At 43.0% G+C, this 17,779-nt stretch overlaps 1 protein-coding gene across 3 annotated transcripts in view; it reads left to right on the top strand.

Annotated features, from left to right (window-relative positions):
• LOC122809736 (capping protein, Arp2/3 and myosin-I linker protein 2-like) overlaps positions 1–17,779 on the top strand; it is a 1,549,910-nt gene that overhangs the window by 920,509 nt on the left and 611,622 nt on the right. For all 3 annotated transcript variants that reach the window (XM_044081444.1, XM_044081445.1, XM_044081446.1), the window contains exon 11: positions 120–194. In XM_044081444.1, coding sequence (XP_043937379.1) covers positions 120–194 — 75 coding nt within the window. The remainder of the gene's footprint in view (positions 1–119; positions 195–17,779) is intronic.

The raw sequence follows: 17,779 nt of genomic DNA, 5'->3' as shown, positions 1-17,779 counted from the left end.
ATCTCCTCTGAGAAGAGTCTTGATAAATTATCTGTCTTGCTTATTTTCACTGTTAATATAGCATGATGTTGTATTTGCCTGTTTTCAGGTTGTAAACATTTATTTTCTGACTTTGACAGCTATACAACTTCCTCATGAATCCAAACTCGCTGAGCCATCTTGACCTCTCCGGTACTGACTGTGCACTGGATTCTGTAAGTAGGCAGCTGAAGTTATTTTGGGTTGTAAACAAGCTATGTGGTTTGAATTAAATGCCATGTTAACACCTTCCTTCCTAAAACGTCCTGCAAACTATTGTGTAAGTGATGTTCGACTGTTTCTGTCCATCTAGCGTAGACTGCATGTCATACTTTCAGCCTTGATGCTAAACAGCTTTCCATACATAACCTCTAAAAACAACATGGGACCCTGAGGAGTCTGCCTGTTGGGGACCTTTGGTTATTTTTAGCTTTCCAAACTTGAGAGGTAGCCAGCGAAACAGTAGCTGAGAGAGAACCAAGCTGTGATTTACTATTACTTTCTTGTCTGCACTCCCTTCTTCTGTGAAGTAATTGCATTGATTAATCCACTGTATAAACTTTGCAAGAAAACTACAGCTATGTACAGAAATGGTGCATGATTGTGTGAGTTTCTCAATGTTCTGGAAATTCCTGAAAAAATGACTCTGCCTTTTCTTATTCCTCTGTTAAACTCTAGTCTTCCCTTCCATTTTATGCGTATTCTTCCTGAATTCCATTCTTCATCCATCCATCTGCATAGGTTCAGAGTGTCACATCAACGGTGAAGATCATCTAGATCATTCTGTTACTGTTGCTGTCTCTCATGCCTGCTGTCATTTACTGTTTTAGTTATGTAGTTTGTTAACCAGGAGAGTGGATTTATCTAAAGACCCTTTACAGATACATCTGGTGCTACAAGGCTTTTAAAACATAATAACAAACTGTAATGTAACAGAAGACATCTATGTAGAGTTTATTATAGAAATATACAAAAACCTAAGAAAGTGAAGCAAAAAATAAATATTGTATAAGATATGGAAGCAGAAATATTTGCATATATTACACGACAGGATGAGATGAGAGAGTAGTAGCAACAATGTATTTGTTTGAGCAGCAAGTATTAATAACAGTCAATAATGAAAGAGTGAATTTTGCTGAGGGTCAACAGAAAAGAGTTAAGTAAATTCGTAAAGTAGGAAAAGAATGTGAATCTATTATCCACTAAAACGGAAGCAAGTGTATTTAGACCATTCATAGAGGTGAGACTGGATTTTAGTAATTTACTGAATTCTGGCAAATTAGTAGTCAGTCCAGTGATGGCGAACCTTTTGGACTCGGAGTGTCAAAAATTCGGAAAATGCCTATCTTGACTCTGCTGGAGTGTCACCCCCTGACCCCCTTGAACAAAAGAGAAACAATTCTTTACATATTCATTTATTTAAAAAAATACATTCCAGTCAAGTTTGCTGCTATGTAGTATAAAAGTAAAAGAAAAATCAGTGACTTAAAATAGAAAAAACGATATCCACACTGATAATTGAGCTTAAAATAGTGCACCAAAAAAAATGCCCTTTTAATGATAATTTTGAATTGAACTGAAAAAAATATGGAACACATTGCATTTTATTACATTAACATCAATTAATGACTTTTTTTGTTGCTGAGTTTTAATTGTATTTTTGTTCGGTTTCTTTGGTAATTCTGGTGTTGCTGATCCAGTGGCATAGCTAGAGTTTGTGTCCCTGGGGCTTACTGAGTTTGCCACCCCTCCCCCTCACAAAATAAAACATAATAGACATCATAGTCATACAAAAAGTGAAAAGGCCAGTACTCACATCCATTGTTAAAAGAAATGCCTCACCTTTGAAAGTGGAGTTGCAATCCACAAACTTGTTTGTCCAATTATACAAAAGCATTTCCCTGATACACTAATGAATTATTTTTCCCAGTAACCTCTTCATTAGTTACTATTCTGCATGCACAAGCACTAAAATGACACAGTAAATTATTTTGCCTAGTGGTCAGTTCAGCAGTCTGACCATGTATGCACAAGCACTTCCCTGATATACAAATGAATTATTTCCCCAAGCATCATCTTCATTAGTATGTCCAGGTATAGACAAGCACCAAAATGAAACATTTCCCAAAGAGACCCCATCAGTAAAATGTCCAGGTACAGTAAGCACAAGCACCAAAATTAAACATCTGCCCAAGTGACCCCTTCAGTAACATCCCTACTTTTTGTACCACCACCAAAATGAAATATTCACCCAAGCAACCCCTTCAGTAAAATGTTGAAGTATGCACAAGCACCAAAAAGAATCAGTCTGAAGTAGTCGACTTCGTTCTTTCTGTACATATGGGTATACGGATCCGATTCAGATCCGAGCCGGCAAAACTTTTCAAGCATCAGCTCCGAGCTCCAAGCTCCTCCCCTACCTATAATACATCACTTCCTCCTATCTAGCCCCAGATCTCGTTTGCCGCTCTAAGAGTCAGCATCGTGGTCTCTGAGCTCTAAGCAAGGTGGTAAGGTTTTTTGGTCTTTTTGCGATAGTTGAGTGTGAATGCCTTTCCCTTTTTTTCCTCCCTTCACGTTTGGCATCATGTTAGTTGTAAAAGAAAAAAAAAAAAAAAGTTATAAGTGTTTTTTTTTTTTGTGATACTGGTTACCCGCCTAGGTCCAATCCCTGTTTAAGTGTGTGTGTGAGTGGGCCATTAGGGCTTTTACTGTCTCTGCTATGGCTGAACAGCCTAAGGTTCTTTTTAAGAAGTGCACAGAGTGTGGTCATAAGCTCTCACCAGCCGATGGCCACACTCTGTGTGTTCTGTGTTTAGGGGTCGCCCATCTGCCTGCATCCTGCGACATTTGTTCAGGCTTTAACCCTAGGGCATTGAAGGATCGTCGGGCTAAGCTTGTGGCTAAGGGTCTGCTACCAGCTTCTGCCCTGGAGTCTGCCTCGGTTTCCTCCCCAGCCAGTGACACTGTGCAGGCATGGACTCAACCTCCTGCCAGGCCTGCTTCATCGGAGTCATCTCAGAGAGGTAGCGACAGAAAGGAGAAGGAGAAGCACCACAAAGAGAGGGATAGGCCCAGAAAAAGATCACCGGACAGGGAGTCTTTCTCCAGCCCCTCTTTAAAGGCACCCAGGTCTCATTCTCCTCGGCTCCGCTCTCCCCGTTTCTCACCGGAGCCGACGGAGCCATCAGAGCCGAGGCACTCCCCTCAGATCCGGCCAAGACCCGAGTCGGTTGTTTCCTCCAGGTCGACTCGGAGTGTCTCTGACCTTGATATGGACAGGCTGATGAGGAGGTTCATCCAGAACCAGATTCAGATGGGGGTCTTACCAGGGCCCTCTCCCATTGGAGAGAGTCCTTCTTCAACTATGTTCCACCCTATTGCTCCTTCCCCGAACCGACCCGATGCTTTGGGGTTCTTGGGTCCGAGACCTTTCGGAGCTGTTGGGTCGGCGCCGATGGTTCTCATTTCCTCGATGCTGGCCGTCACCTTAAGTTCCTCTGATCTGATCTCAGATCCAGGGGACTCTCGGAGCCGTGGTCGGGGAGTCAGACCCGAGGGTCAAGATCTCGCTCTTTTGGATCCCATCCACGGTGCCCGGACTACCCCCTCGGCTCCAATCCCTGGTTCGGTGCCGGGGAGAGCCTCATCCTTACATTCTATGGAGGTGTGCTCTCCATCGGCATTCAGGGCAGTGGAAAGGGTTCTCTCCCAGGGGTTGAGACCACAGCTCACCTACTCGGATCCTACCCAGACCCCTCTGATTTTGGATTCTGCTCCCATTACCCTATCTCAGGGACAGCTGTGCCAAGGCAACCCCAGGTTGTTCTCCTCAGGGAACCCCCAGAGGCTTACGAATCCTCTCCAGAGAGTCCCACTGGAGAGGAACCTCGTAAGCGCAAGTGTAAGAGGAGGCACTTGGACTCCCCTGAGTCCATTACCACTGATACGGACTTGGATGAAGGAGAGGATTCCCCTAGATCACCTACCAAGGACGTCTCGTTCGGAGACATTATGGAGATCCTCTACCAAAGAGGAGGTTGGTCAGCCCCCAAACCCTCTGCGGATGAGTCCGTATTCCTGGAGGCCTTTGGCGCGGGCCCATCTACTTCCTGGGTCGCCCCTCCAGCTGACCCTTTGGTGGACCTCATCACCACTAGGGCATGGAAGGATCCTGACACTGTAGAGCCTATACCCAAAAGGCCAGACAAAATTCATTCCCTGCCGTCAGACAGGCAGGCATGGTCCAAAGGAGCCCCGGTAGATGCTTTGGTGGTTGCAGCTGCCACAAAGAAGGAACTGGCACAGGAGAGTTCCTCGGTTCATCCACCAGACAAAGAGTCCAGGTCGATGGATCATTTCGGGAAGCGCATGTACTCGTCAGCGACATTTTCTGTTTGTGCGCTGAATTACTTGGCACATGTTATCCGACTGCAGCAAGACCTTATATCGGAACTAACTGAGTCACTCCCGGAGTCTCTTTCGCAACAGGACAAGCAGTCTTTCACTGCGAAGATGACTACACTGAAATCAGTGACTAATACCTCTATGCATCTCCTCTCTCATGCTATGGAGGGAGCCGCGAGAGCTGCTGGTACAGGCATTGCCTTGAGGCGTCATGCCTGGATCAGGCTGTGTCAATTTGCAGACCTCTTTAAGGCATCTTTCATCAATGCCCCTTTCGATGGATCATCCCTCTTTGGGAAGATTGTACGTGACACACTAACCCAGAGAGAGAGAAGGACAGAAAGACTTTGTCAGCCGTTGGAATCCGCTTCTCTAACCCCCAGAGGTCCTATTCCAGGAACCAAAAGGGGCAAAAGAAGATGTGGTTCTGGAAATCACAGTCCATTAGTGACACTCAGAAGTATTTGTCCCCCAGAGGCAGAGAGGGAGAAGACCAATGCCATCCCAGAGGCAGAGGGGGTCCCAGAGCCTTAGGGTCTAGGGAACCTTTTTCTGACAGACCTGCACAGCAACCCTGAGGGGTTGCCCGGCTGCTCTACTTTGGAGGCAGTCGGGGGAAGATTTTTCTTACATCCAGCGGCATGGGAGTCCATTACTGCAGACTGCTGGGTGTTAAACATCATATCCAGAGGATATTCTATCCCCTTCATTTCATGTCCCATAACTCCAGCACACCTTCCAGATGTTCCACCTGCTCACAGGGAGGCTGTAGCTTTAGAAGTTTCGAAGCTGCAGCCATCGAGCCGGTCCCCCCCAGATCAATCTGGATCAGGCATGTACTCCAGGTTCCTTTTAGTGCCAAAGAAGACGGGAGACCTCCAGCCCATTCTGGACCTGTCTATCCTCAACCTGTCGGTAGAGAAACAAAAATTCCAGATGGTCACTCTACAGTCCATTCTACCGTTTCTGAGAGAATGCGAATGGATGTGCTTGTTATACCTACAGGATGCTTACTATCACATCAAGGTCCACAGGAGCTCCAGGAGGTTTGTACGCTTCTGGCTAGGAGCCAGTCACTTTCAATTCAGAGCCCTACCCTTTGGTCTCACCACAGCCCCCAGGGTGTTCACCAAGGTTATGGCGGTCGTAGCGGCTCACCTGAGACTTCAGGGCATTCAGGTATTCCCCTACCTAGACGGCTGGCTCTTCGCTGCATCCACCAAACGTCTCTTGTGTCAGGCCCTACACCACTTCCTCGGTCTGGATCACAAGTTAGGCATCACGATCAATATCAACAAGTCCCACCTGGCTCCATTTCAGATCATAGACCTCATAGGGGCACGGTTGGATTCGATTCAGTCAAAGATTTTTCTCATCCCGAAAAGGATAGAAAATCTCAGACTCCATGTATCGGCGATATTGGATCACTTGGTAGTCACAGCAGATGATGTTCTCAAGGCCCTGGGTTCGATGGCAGCTGCAATCTCTATCCTCCCTCTTGCACGTCTCCACATCAGAGTCCTTCAGTGGAATCTAGCAGTTCAATGGTCCTGGCTAGACCTTCCGATGAATTTCCATATCCGAATCAATCGGACATGCAGAACGTCACTCCAGTGGTGGCTTCAATCAGCAGACATTTTCATGGGGCGCAGCTTTCTAGCCCCTCCAGCTCAAGCCACGGTGACCACGGGCGCTTCCCAGCTCGGGTGGGGGGGCACTTCCTGGGAAGAACAGTCCAAGGCATGTGGTCCCCTCCAGAGACCAAGCTACACATCAATGTCCTGGAGATGAGGGCAGTGCTTTTAGCGTTGACAGCCTTCCACTCTGTCCTACCTCTGGGGATGGTAGCCATTCAATCAGACAACAGGTCTGTAGTCTGATATATAAACAAACAGGGAGGGACCTGATCCTACCCCCTTTGTTGCAAGGCCATGAGGGTTTGGGAGTGGGCCATATCCACCAGCCGGTTTCTCATAGCAACGCATATCCTGGGATGCTCCAACATTCTAGCAGACAGTCTCAGCAGGACAATCCGTTTGCCTTATGAGTGGTCTCTGAAACAATCAGTGGTGGAGAAGATCTTCCGTGTTTGGGGTCAACCTTGCTGCAATCTCTTCGCATATCTCCTTCCAACGCGAAGTGCAGCAACTGCTTCACTCTGATCCCCCCTCCGGGGGATGTCTCCAGGGATGCTCTAGTCCATGCTTGGCCTCCCGGGCTACTGTATGCTTATCCCCCATTACCTCTTATTCCGAAGTTCTTTCAGAGAGCTTGCCGGCTGCAGTGCAAAGTCATTCTCATAGCTCCCTTCTGGCCGCGTCAAGTGTGGTTTCCCTTCCTATGGTCTCACCTGTTGTCTCCTCCATGGATTCTAGATCCATGTCCGGGTCTGATTTCTCACCCGTCAGGCTTGTCCCTGCCCAACCTGGACAGTCTCAAGCTGATGGCGTGGCTGCTCCAGTTCCCATGATCATCAGGACTCCCGGACTTTCGTACCCTGTTAAGAATATTCTGGTAGCTTCTCTTAAAGCTTCCACTGGGAAACTCTACAATAACAAGTGGAGATGTTTTTGCGTTTGGGCCTCTCAGTGCAATCTGAACCTGTTTACAGCCCCCATTCCGGTCATACTGGATTTTCTGGCCGATCTTTTTCGATCAAGTGCAAGTGCTTCCATCATCAAGGTTCAGCTGGCTGCCATCTCTGATTTTCATGTGGGTGAAAATAAGGTTGCTCTGGCTTCTGCCAAATTGTGTAAAGCTTTCCTGAAGGACACTTTTCTATTGCGACCACCAGTTAAAGAAACAGTGCCCCCCTGGGATCTGACTTTAGTCTTTCAGGCTTTGACCTCTCCCCCTTTCGAGCCAGCCGGTTCAGTTCCGATGAAGTTTTTGTCATGGGAGACAGCCTTCTTGGTCGCCATCACTTCAGCCAAGAGAGTTTCAGAGTTGCAGGCCTTATCCTCCTTGCCACCCTATTTGGTTTTCCACAAGGATAGGGTTTTGCTGCGTATGAACCCTTCCTTTCTTCCCAAGGTGTCCTCAGCAGCCAATATTAATCAGTCTATAAATTTGCCAGTCTTCTTCCCAAATTTCCAAAATAGAGGTGAACGTAAGCTTCATTTATTGGATGTCCACAGACAGCTTCATTTTTACCTCCATAGGACTAAACCCTTCTGGAAGTCGGATCAATTGTTTGTCTCCTTTTCAAAACTATTTTTGGGCAAAGCAGTTTTGAAAGTGTCCTTAGCAAGGTGGATCACTCTTTGTATTGCACAAGTTTATAAGGACAAAGGTTTATCTCCTCCTGCTGTATTGAAGGCTCATTCCACTAGAGCAATGGCCACTTCTGCAGCTTTCTGGTCAAGAGTTCCGTTAGACGATATCTGTGCGGCAGCAACTTGGGCCAATTCGCACACATTCATCTCTCATTATAAATTGGATCTTATTTCTAGAGGGAGGGCATCCTTTGGCTCTGCGGTGCTCAGAAATATCCTTCCATAAGGGCCTCCCAGGAATACTAGTAGCTGGGGACTCTGTCCTATATGTGCAGAAAGAATGAAGTCAATTACTTCAGATAAAGAAGTTATGTTCTTACCATAACGTTCCATCTGAGTAGTAGACTTCATTCTTCTGCACCTTCCCTCCCTCCATCCCCCCTCACTCTTCAGTTTTTTTTTTCCTGTTTAGGGTTGTGGTTATGTTGCCTTTTAGTGACAGCAAACTCGATCTGGGGCTAGATAGGAGGAAGTGATGTATTATAGGTAGGGGAAGAGCTTGGAGCTCAGAGCTGATGCTTGAAAAGTTTTGCCGGCTCGGATCCGAATCGGATCCATATACCCATACGTGCAGAAGAATGAAGTCTACTACTCAGATGGAATGTTATGATAAGAACATAACTTCTTTTTTGCCCAAGCGACCCCTTCATTAACATTCCTAGTATGTGTACAAGCACCAAAATGAAACATTCACTCAAGCGACCCTTTCAGTAATATGCTGAGGTATGCGCAAGCACCAAAGTGAATAATTTGCCCGAGTGACCCCTTCATTAACATTCCTAGTATCTGTACAAGCACCAAAATGAAACATTCACCAAAGTGACCCCTTCAGTAAAATGTACATCTTTCTACGCACTCTTATGTTTACTAAAATAAATCAACTAGTTAAGTACCTCTCCTTTATATTTGTCTTCTCAGCCTAGGGTTCCTGCTGCTATTTTCCTGCACTGTTTTGCATCTAGATATGCAATTGTGCGACCATTAAAGGGCTTCTTGCTGACCTGCTGCTGCAAAAATATAAAGTCACTATGGAACCACCTGACTAACTGCCAGGCCAAAAAAAAACACAACAGCTTCTCAGAAGGAACAAAAAAAAAGAAAATAGCTTATCGAGTGCCGTCCAGCCCTTTCACCCCCACTAGCTATACCACTGTGGTGAACGTTGTTGTGTCACCCAAAATGTCATGGCATGTCACCTTTGATGTGCGTGTTATAGGTTCGCCATCACTGAGTTAGTCTGACCACCTCTGGGAGGGAGCTGCAAGTTTAGAGAATGCATTTTCATATTGGGCCAGCTTAAAGAGAAGGTCTGTGTAGTAGAAGGCCATTGTGGCTCTTTAGAGTGCACTCTGTAGAGAGGAATTGTAATTTGTGTTTGAGTGGACAGTTGGAATTAAGAAGAAGGTTAAAGTGTTGAACAGAAAAGAGGCCCTGTGGCAGGAAACCAGTTACATTTTTGAACGGTAGTCCAGTGATGTTCTTTGGGCGGCCACGGTGGTGCAACGGTTAGTGTTGCCACCTCACAGCAAGAGGTTCTCCGGTTCGATCCTTGGCTGGGGTGCCTTCTGTGCGGAGTCTGCATGTCCTCCCTGTGGTCGCGTGGGTTTCCTCTGGGTGCTCCGCTTTCCTCCCACATCCCAAAGACATGCTGTAGCTGGATTGGACACTCTAAATTGGCCCTAGGTGTGAGTGTGTGCATGTGTGTGCCTTCTGTGGAAGGTTGGGCGCCGGGCTGGCAACTCGACACCACAAAACCCCACTGCCAATCATGAGCGGACAGGTGATCCGCTGTGGCGACCCCTAACCGGGAAAAAGCCGAAAGAAGAAGAAGAGTCCAGTGATGTTCCCTCCATTGTAATAGATGTATGAATATGAGAATTTTGTTTTCCAACCACTGTAATAGAGGGGAACTTTGAGTGTAGCAGACTGTAAACATGGAAAGACTGTAGACTAATCTAGGAAAGAGTACACTGAGAGCAATGACTTTTCTTATATCTAGAGTGAGAAGATTGCAAATTTATTTGCAACATTAAGTTTTAGAAGAATCTTTTGACATTGAAGTTCTATATGAGGCTGGACAGAAAGAGTCTGTTCGATATGTATACCTAGATAGCATTGCTGAGTGACTGTGGGGAGTGTAGTATCATGTGGAACAAGGATGTTTAAAAAGTTGAGAGAAGACTTGAAGAGTTTTTTTTTTCTGTTGAGGGAAGTATACATCAAGTTTGTATTTTTAACATTAATTTGTTGTTTGTTGTGAGAAAACCTATTCTGGCTTGTAAAATCAGATTGGTGCAAGGTTTGTGGAGGCAAGGTAAGATTTCCATCTACATATAGCAGACGATTGGCTAGTGGATCAATCATTAATCTAAAAGAAAAGGAGGAAGGGACCAAGAATTCAATGTTGGGATTCACCTTTCAGGAGGCTACCTGTTGTGAATATATTTTGTCCAGAAGTGACAGTAGTAGTAGCTTTGGCTCCAGGAACAGGTATCATGAAAAAAGAAATGCAGTACATATATTTTTGTAAGATTATGACACCATGGCAAATTACATGATACAGCTGTCTCAGCTCTGCGAAACGTAAGTCATGCACCGTGTCAGAAAGTTTTATTTTTTTTCTCCTCTTGTTTCTGTCTGTCTGTCTGTGTCATTAACCCCCCCCCATTCTCAGTTGTTCATATATTTTTGGAGCTGCTGTGAAGTACATGACCAAGAAGCTAGAAAGATAGCCCGGTTTGGAATCTGGTTGCAGTAATAGGAATATTTTCCAGTTTAACAAACACCTTTGCAAGGAGCATCCAAAGCCATCAAAAATGATATCCCTGGCTGCTGTGCACTCCAGGCCCCAGCGTCTTCAACCTTTCTCTCCAGCTTGCCTTCCTCCCACTTGAAGTTAAGAATTTGACTACCTGGAATCTAAGGACCCTTGCCATATTACCTGCTGTCTTATCCCTGTGATCTTCCAAGAAAGGAAGAAAGAAACTCTCCAGCTTGCCTTCCTTCCACTTGAAGTTAAGAATTTGACTACCTGGAATCTAAGGACCCTTTCCATATCACCTGCTGTCTTATCCCTGTGCTCTTCCAAGAAAGGAAGAAAGAAAGTATGTGTTCTCCTAATATTGGCAGAAAAGCTGCCATTTACTATTGTATATTTCTTGTTGCTTGTAATTGTAAGCTTCCAGCCAGGACTGCCAGCAGCCATACCCTCCCCTGTATCCAGTAGTTAGATTACATACCCTTAGTCCCTCTATTGCTGCCTCCTTTAGCTGATTCATAATTAGTATCTAGTCCTTGACCAGCCTTTCCCAGACATTACTTCTGCTGTAATAACATTTCCTGTCCACTAGGTGGCCCCCTTATCCAGTCCCATCCATTAATCTATCCTGCTATCCTATAATTTACTTCTACTACTTTCTGCTACCTATACCTTGCTCCTATCATTCTTTCACATACCTCTTGCTCTTCTGTAAACACCACTTTCCTCCTCTGAACATTACCACTCTACTTTTTATCATTCTCAACTCATCCGCTCTTGAACTTACCTGAGCAATCAGCAATCCACTGATTGTTCATCCTGAGCTGTTTCACTCACTTGTCTCTACCCACTCCGTTCGCCCTTTGGGCTCACTCCGCTCCCCTACCCTACCCCCTAATTCCACACACCCCTACTACTCACACTGTTATTCCATCCAGTAGACTTCTCCCATTCTCCACCACCCCAATTACTGAACTCCTCACTCTACCCCTCCTCTTCTCCACCCATCAATTAAAGGCCACTCCCCACACACACTATACTACACCCTACACTCCCTTTATCATTCTCTCTCTTTTACCCTACCTATACTATACCTCCCATAATTCTGTATCTTACATACTTAATCCATTACATAATGCATTCTCCATTCCTACAAACCCTACAAATCCCCTTCTCCACCCTCTTAATTCTAATTCAATTACACCATACTACCTCCTATACCAGCACTTCCCCCCCTCTTTTCTGTCCCAACTCACCACTCCCATCCCCCTTTTCACCCCCACCACAACTCACTTCCATACCATATAATCCTCACTAGTACAGCCCAACCTTCTCCACTACTTTAAACCAAAGATCTTACCCACCTCAACAAAACATAACTTCCCTAAACCTCTGATCTATTGTCCCCAACAGTCAAAAGGCAAACTAAATCTCCTACTACCTCCCTTCTTCATCCACCTATTTGTAGCAGGTGATATACACCAAAACCCTGAACCTAGTACTACTAACAACCTCATCCCCCCAAGAACTACCAATACCACCATCCTCAAAAAACGTTACTCTCAATGCCCAGAGACTAAGAAATAAAGCAACTATCTTCCATGCCTGGCTTCACCAGAACCTACCTGACATTGTAGCCATCTCTGAGACTTGGCTAAAACCTACCATCTTTGACTCAGAAATCCTACCCCCATCTTTTAAGCCCTTAGATATGACCGCTTAAATAGAAAAGGTGGAGGGGTAGCCTTGATATTCTCCAATATACTCCCCATTATTCCATACCCAAACCCCATTCCCCAGTTCAACAACACATAACTTGTAATAGGTTTACTACAAATGAATATTCACAAAAGTATCTGCATCATATCCCTTTATATTCCCCCAGGAAACAACACCAACACCCTAGAAGAAATCCTCCAATGGGCCTCAACTAACATTAACCTAGAGACCTACATTCTAGGAGATGTTAATATAGATTGGAACAAAATTAACAACCAAAGCCCAGCCATATCTGTCAATCTATTCAACTTTTCTCAATTTACTAACTCTATCACTAGACCTAACAAAATCACTTCTCCAGGATCTACGCTGGACCGGATCCTAGCTACCCACCCTAACTACATCTTAGACTCGGGCATCCTTCCCGACTCTTTTAGTGATCACCTGCCTGCCTTCATTCACTGAGCAACCCAGTCTCCCCCTCTCCAGCACCAATGTACACATACACATAATCTAACAAACTTCAACCCTATAACTTTCTCTAACACTCTCAAATAAACTAACTGGAACAATCTAAAAACTCTTCCTCTTGACAGTGCCATTGAATTGTTTAACTCTACTTTCCTAAATGTACTTAACTCCCAAGCTCCACCATGAACTATAAGAGTCAAACCCAACTCCGCCCCATGGTTAACTAGGGAAACCAAAAAACATATGCAACAGAGAGATAAATGCTGGCAACTTTCTCAGCACAATAAACAACCAGAAACCCTTGTTCAATATAAGCAACTCCGCAACCTTACTAAAAGACATATAATTAAAGACAAACAGTCCTACTATAATACACTCCAAGCCAACCACTCCAAAAACCCCAAACAATTCTGGAAGTCCATTAACTCACTTCTCAACCCAGGCACCAAAAATAACCCTTGCCCTGACACTACCAGGTCTGATCCAGAAATTGCCACTCTTTTCAACTCCTTCTTTACTAACTCTATAGCTGAACTAAATAAGACCTTCCCAATTAACCCATCCACACAGTTCAGTCACTCTACCCCAGCCTCTAAGCCCAACCCTCCCCCTACCTTTGAACTTAAACCAGTCTCTACCTCATATTTAAAAAAAAACTTCCCAGCAAACTAAAACCATGTACTAATGCCCCACATAACATTTCATCTAAATTCTTACAAATTGGTGCAGAGGGATTTGCCCTCCCCATTAGCATCCTAATCAACAGATCCATACAGGAATCTTATGTCCCCAAGCTGTGGTGTGCTACCTTTATACATCCCCTCCACAAAGGTGGCATAGATAATAATATCTCAAACTTTCGGCCCATAGCCATCCTCTCCCCAGTATCAAAAATATTGGAAAAATGCATTCACATCCAGCTACTGCTCTTCCTTACCAAAAAACACCTCATCTCTCAAACCCAACATAGCTTCCATCCTGGCCATAGCACTATAACTGCTCTTATCTCATTCCTAGATATAGTCAACCATGCCCGCAACACTGGAAAAATAGTTTCAACGGTTCTTCTAGATGTCTCCAAGGCTTTCGATACTGTCTCCCACATTCATCTCCTTAGCCACTTTGCTAACCTCAACCTCTCACACAATACCCTATCCTGGTTCTCAAGTTACCTATCCGACAGATCTCAAGCTGTAAAAATGGAGGAAAGGTACCTCAAACTTCCTTCCTACCCCCACTGGAGTTTCCCAGGGTTCCATTCTTGGCCCTATGCTATTTAACATCTTTATCAATGATTTCCACTCGGCCATCCCAAATACTAAAATCGTACAATACGCCGATGACTCCACTTTAATCTGTTGTGCCACCAACCTCCCAGAACTTTAGTCATGCACTCAAACTGCTTTCTCCACCACTGAGAACTGGATGCTCCAAAACCACCTATCTCTAAATGCTAACAAATCCAAAATACTACTCCCCCCCCCCATCAAAATCCTTCCCTCTTGACAAAAACTCTTTCCAAATTAGAAGCCATAACAATTCAACCATAGAAATTGTTCCCTATGCCAAACTACTTGGGGTTACTATAGATGAATACCTAAAATTTGACACCCATATTCAACTAAACATCAAGAAAACACATCAAAACCTTGGCCTGCTATACAGAAACATCCACTATCTCTCTACTTCTACTAGACAAACCCTATCTTTTTCCCTCACTAATGTATGGTGCCCCTCTACTAACTAACATATCTGCCTCCATCTCTTCCAAAATAGAAAGTTGTTATAATAAAATTTCAAAATTCGCCATCAAAGCCAAACACTCCTTCCACCATTGCTCTGCCCTCCACTCACTAAACTGGCTAGAACTTCCCAACCTTCTAGACTACCTCCAACTTACTACTGCCCATAGGCTATTATTTAACCCTTCTAAATGTCCTGCACTATCCAACATCCTACAACCATACACCCTAACAGGCCACTTAGATCTGCTCACCTAAACCTAATCACTGTCCACACACCAAAGCGACCTGCCGGACAGCACCTCCTGTCCTTTTCCTTAGCCAAAAAAATGGAATTCTCACTCCTTCATTACAAATGACAGAAAACCCTGACAACTTCAAAACCCAACTCAATTTGTACTTGTTCTCTAATTAGAAGTGCAATTGCACTTTCCCCACCTAGCCTTCTGCTCTCTCTACACTAATTGTATTTCCATACTACTCCTATTTCCAACAACTTTGCTCCATGGATTTTACTTATTCTTTACTGTTGTCTTGTGTATATAATGTAAATATTGTAAATAGTTTGCCTTCTCTTTTTCCCCCTCCCTGACATTTATGCTTGTTCTACCATTCTGCCATAACAAGACTCAGATTCTATGTAACCTTTGAATCAACCATGTCAATATATGACTCACATGCTATGTAACCACTGTACCTCATAATGTCACTATATTACAATTTACCTGTATCCATAAACCTTAATTTTATCTGTTGTATCTTAATGTATCTGTATGCTAGAATCTTAATTTTATCTGTTGTATTTTAATGTTTACTATGTAATGTGAACCTTTTCTCCCCGAGCCTCCACTGTAAATGGGGTCATGAGCCCAGTGGACCTCCCCGGTCATCAAACTGAAATAAATAAATAAATAAATAAATACATAAATAAATATTGTCAAATGCCTTAGTAAGGTCAAAAAACATAGGTCATGTTCCATATTTGTGTAGAAGTTGTCTAAAAGGTAAAGAATTGTTATAATGTGCTGTAATTATTCTGAAGCCATTATATTTGTTGGTAAGGATATCATATTTTTGGATATATTGGAAACTGGTCTGTAATTATTAGCTGAATAGGGGTGAAAAATTAAGGTAGTGATAAGAATAGAAAGCAGAAGTATGGAAGTGGGAAGAGAGAGGATAAAAAAGAAAGCTAAAGGTATAGAAAGAATGTCAGCACCTGATAAGTGAAGCTGGATTGTTCTAGCAGTTATTTGGCTTTTTTAGTGGTGATGTTTTTAAAATAAAATTGGGGTCTATCAGTTATTGTGTGAAGACAATATATGTGCTATGTGTTAGGTGGTTGGGAAGGAGCAGAGAGTACGTGAAAATGGGTGGTTTGAATATGTTGTTTATGAAAGAGTGAGGAGGTGCTTAATTTTTTGATAGATGCCCATAATATTTTACGGTGATACAACTGAAAGTGTTGTAGGTTTCTAAAATACAGTTCTTTAGCTTTGATGGTCTTTAGCTTGGTGTGCTTCCCAAGTCCTAGATATTATTTGTTGTGGTATTTTGAGGATTAGATTTCCAGGCTTTCTGTGCATTTTCTCTGTCTGCAATCATTTTTATAAGAGCAGGAGTAGTCTGGGAGGAATGTAGAATTGTAGTTTTGAATTTTTATTGTTCCAAAGGAAAGCTGTCTATTCTGAATAGGATATAAAGCTATAAAAAGAGGAGATGGTAGAGGTGGAGTCAGTACATGAGCATACAGGAGCCCAGTCAATGGGCTGAAGTTGTTATGTGATAACAGACCTAGTGTCTAGTGGGGTAACTGTAGTTTGAATAGTCTTTAGTGTAAGTTTTGGAGATTTAGTTGGCCAATTAGTAAATAATAGGCAGTAGTCACTGAGTAAATGAGAGAGAGTTTGGAGTCCTTTGTCTGGTATGTTAATTGTAATAATTTATAGGGTAGAGCATCTGTTTGAGGCATTGGTCAGACTAGTACCTGAAATAACAAGCTGAGTTGGTTGATCAGTTAGAAGAAAACAATTGAAGGGGGGTGTCTGGCAGTATAACTGAAGTTGAAATCACCAAGAATGATTAGTCCTTGCTTTTTGCATATATCATGGATGATGATGATGATGGTACTCTGAATGATAGATAAGGTGTGGTAGGAGGGGACACTGTAACAGAAAAAATAGTGGTTTGGGGGTTGAGCAAACTTTGTACATCTGATAAGTCGGGGTCTGTTGTGTTAACTGAATTGCTGATATTTAGAGAAAGAAATAGGTATTGAGATTTATGGACTCTGGTAAGTGTATCACCCCCTGCCTGAAGTATCTGGGACAACAATCACCATAACAGTTGGTAAGCATTAGAGATAGATGTGGGAATCCAGGAATTTATGTTTAGCCAGGAATCAATAATTGCTATATTTTGGGGGTTATATTGGTTTAGCCAAATTAATGTTGAAGCCATTTGTTATTAATGTTACTTATGCTTAATCAAGCAATTGAGAGTTTTTTGGGTAGAAGCTTATTCGAAAAGTACTTGCTGTGGGCTTGTGATTTAGTTTTATGTCCCCACGTAATGATAAATTAATAGAGATAGCAATCCAAATATAATGGTGTGCATACCATGCAACCAATCAAAACAACTAATAAACAAAGAAAGTTTCAGATAGTCCCTGGTGACCCAGTTAAATGAACAATTTGTCATTAGTCAATAAATCTCTAATAAATAAAACTGGACAAGTGTAAAAATTATGGTAACAATATTTATTCAGTCTCTAAACAAGGAATGTTGAGTGCTTTGTCCCCTCAACATGGCAATTCATCAGAACAATTGAATGAAAGCCAAAGTGTGGTTTTAAATACACAAATACCAATTAATTAATCAATTTATCAATTAAAAGTTTAAAGGTTAAAGAATATTTACTATTGAAATGTCCTAAATTCCTAAATATTAAATATCAAATATATGTAATTACATACACAAAGTAAGCACCGTATAAAAACTAATTCAAAGATAAGAAATGTTAATTAAAAATGCTTAAAACATCAAGCTGATAATTCATATACAAAGGTGTTGGACTTCACTTTTTTTTTTTTTTATTTAACAGCCCGCATCTTAAGGACAGGGAGAATAGATATATTTTCATTCAAACCTACTAGACTTGAGGCATCTGGTTGAATCTACCATATTAATTTTTTGTATTCAATTCTATTTCCCACTGCACCCTCCATACCTCTCAACCTGGAAACATCAAAAATCTGGACAAGGCCCATGAAAAATAGGTACAAATCTGTACACTGATTAACATCTAATTTGCATGCATAATTAAGTAACCCCACCAACTCTAATGGAATTGTGGGATACCAACTTTCAAACTCAAACTGAAGAACAGA

This window comes from Protopterus annectens, chromosome 8.part0, assembly GCF_019279795.1.
Source record: "Protopterus annectens isolate FY-2018-M chromosome 8.part0, PAN1.0, whole genome shotgun sequence".
Lineage (NCBI taxonomy): Eukaryota > Metazoa > Chordata > Ceratodontiformes > Protopteridae > Protopterus > Protopterus annectens.
This window is presented reverse-complemented; position numbering and strand designations above follow the sequence as displayed.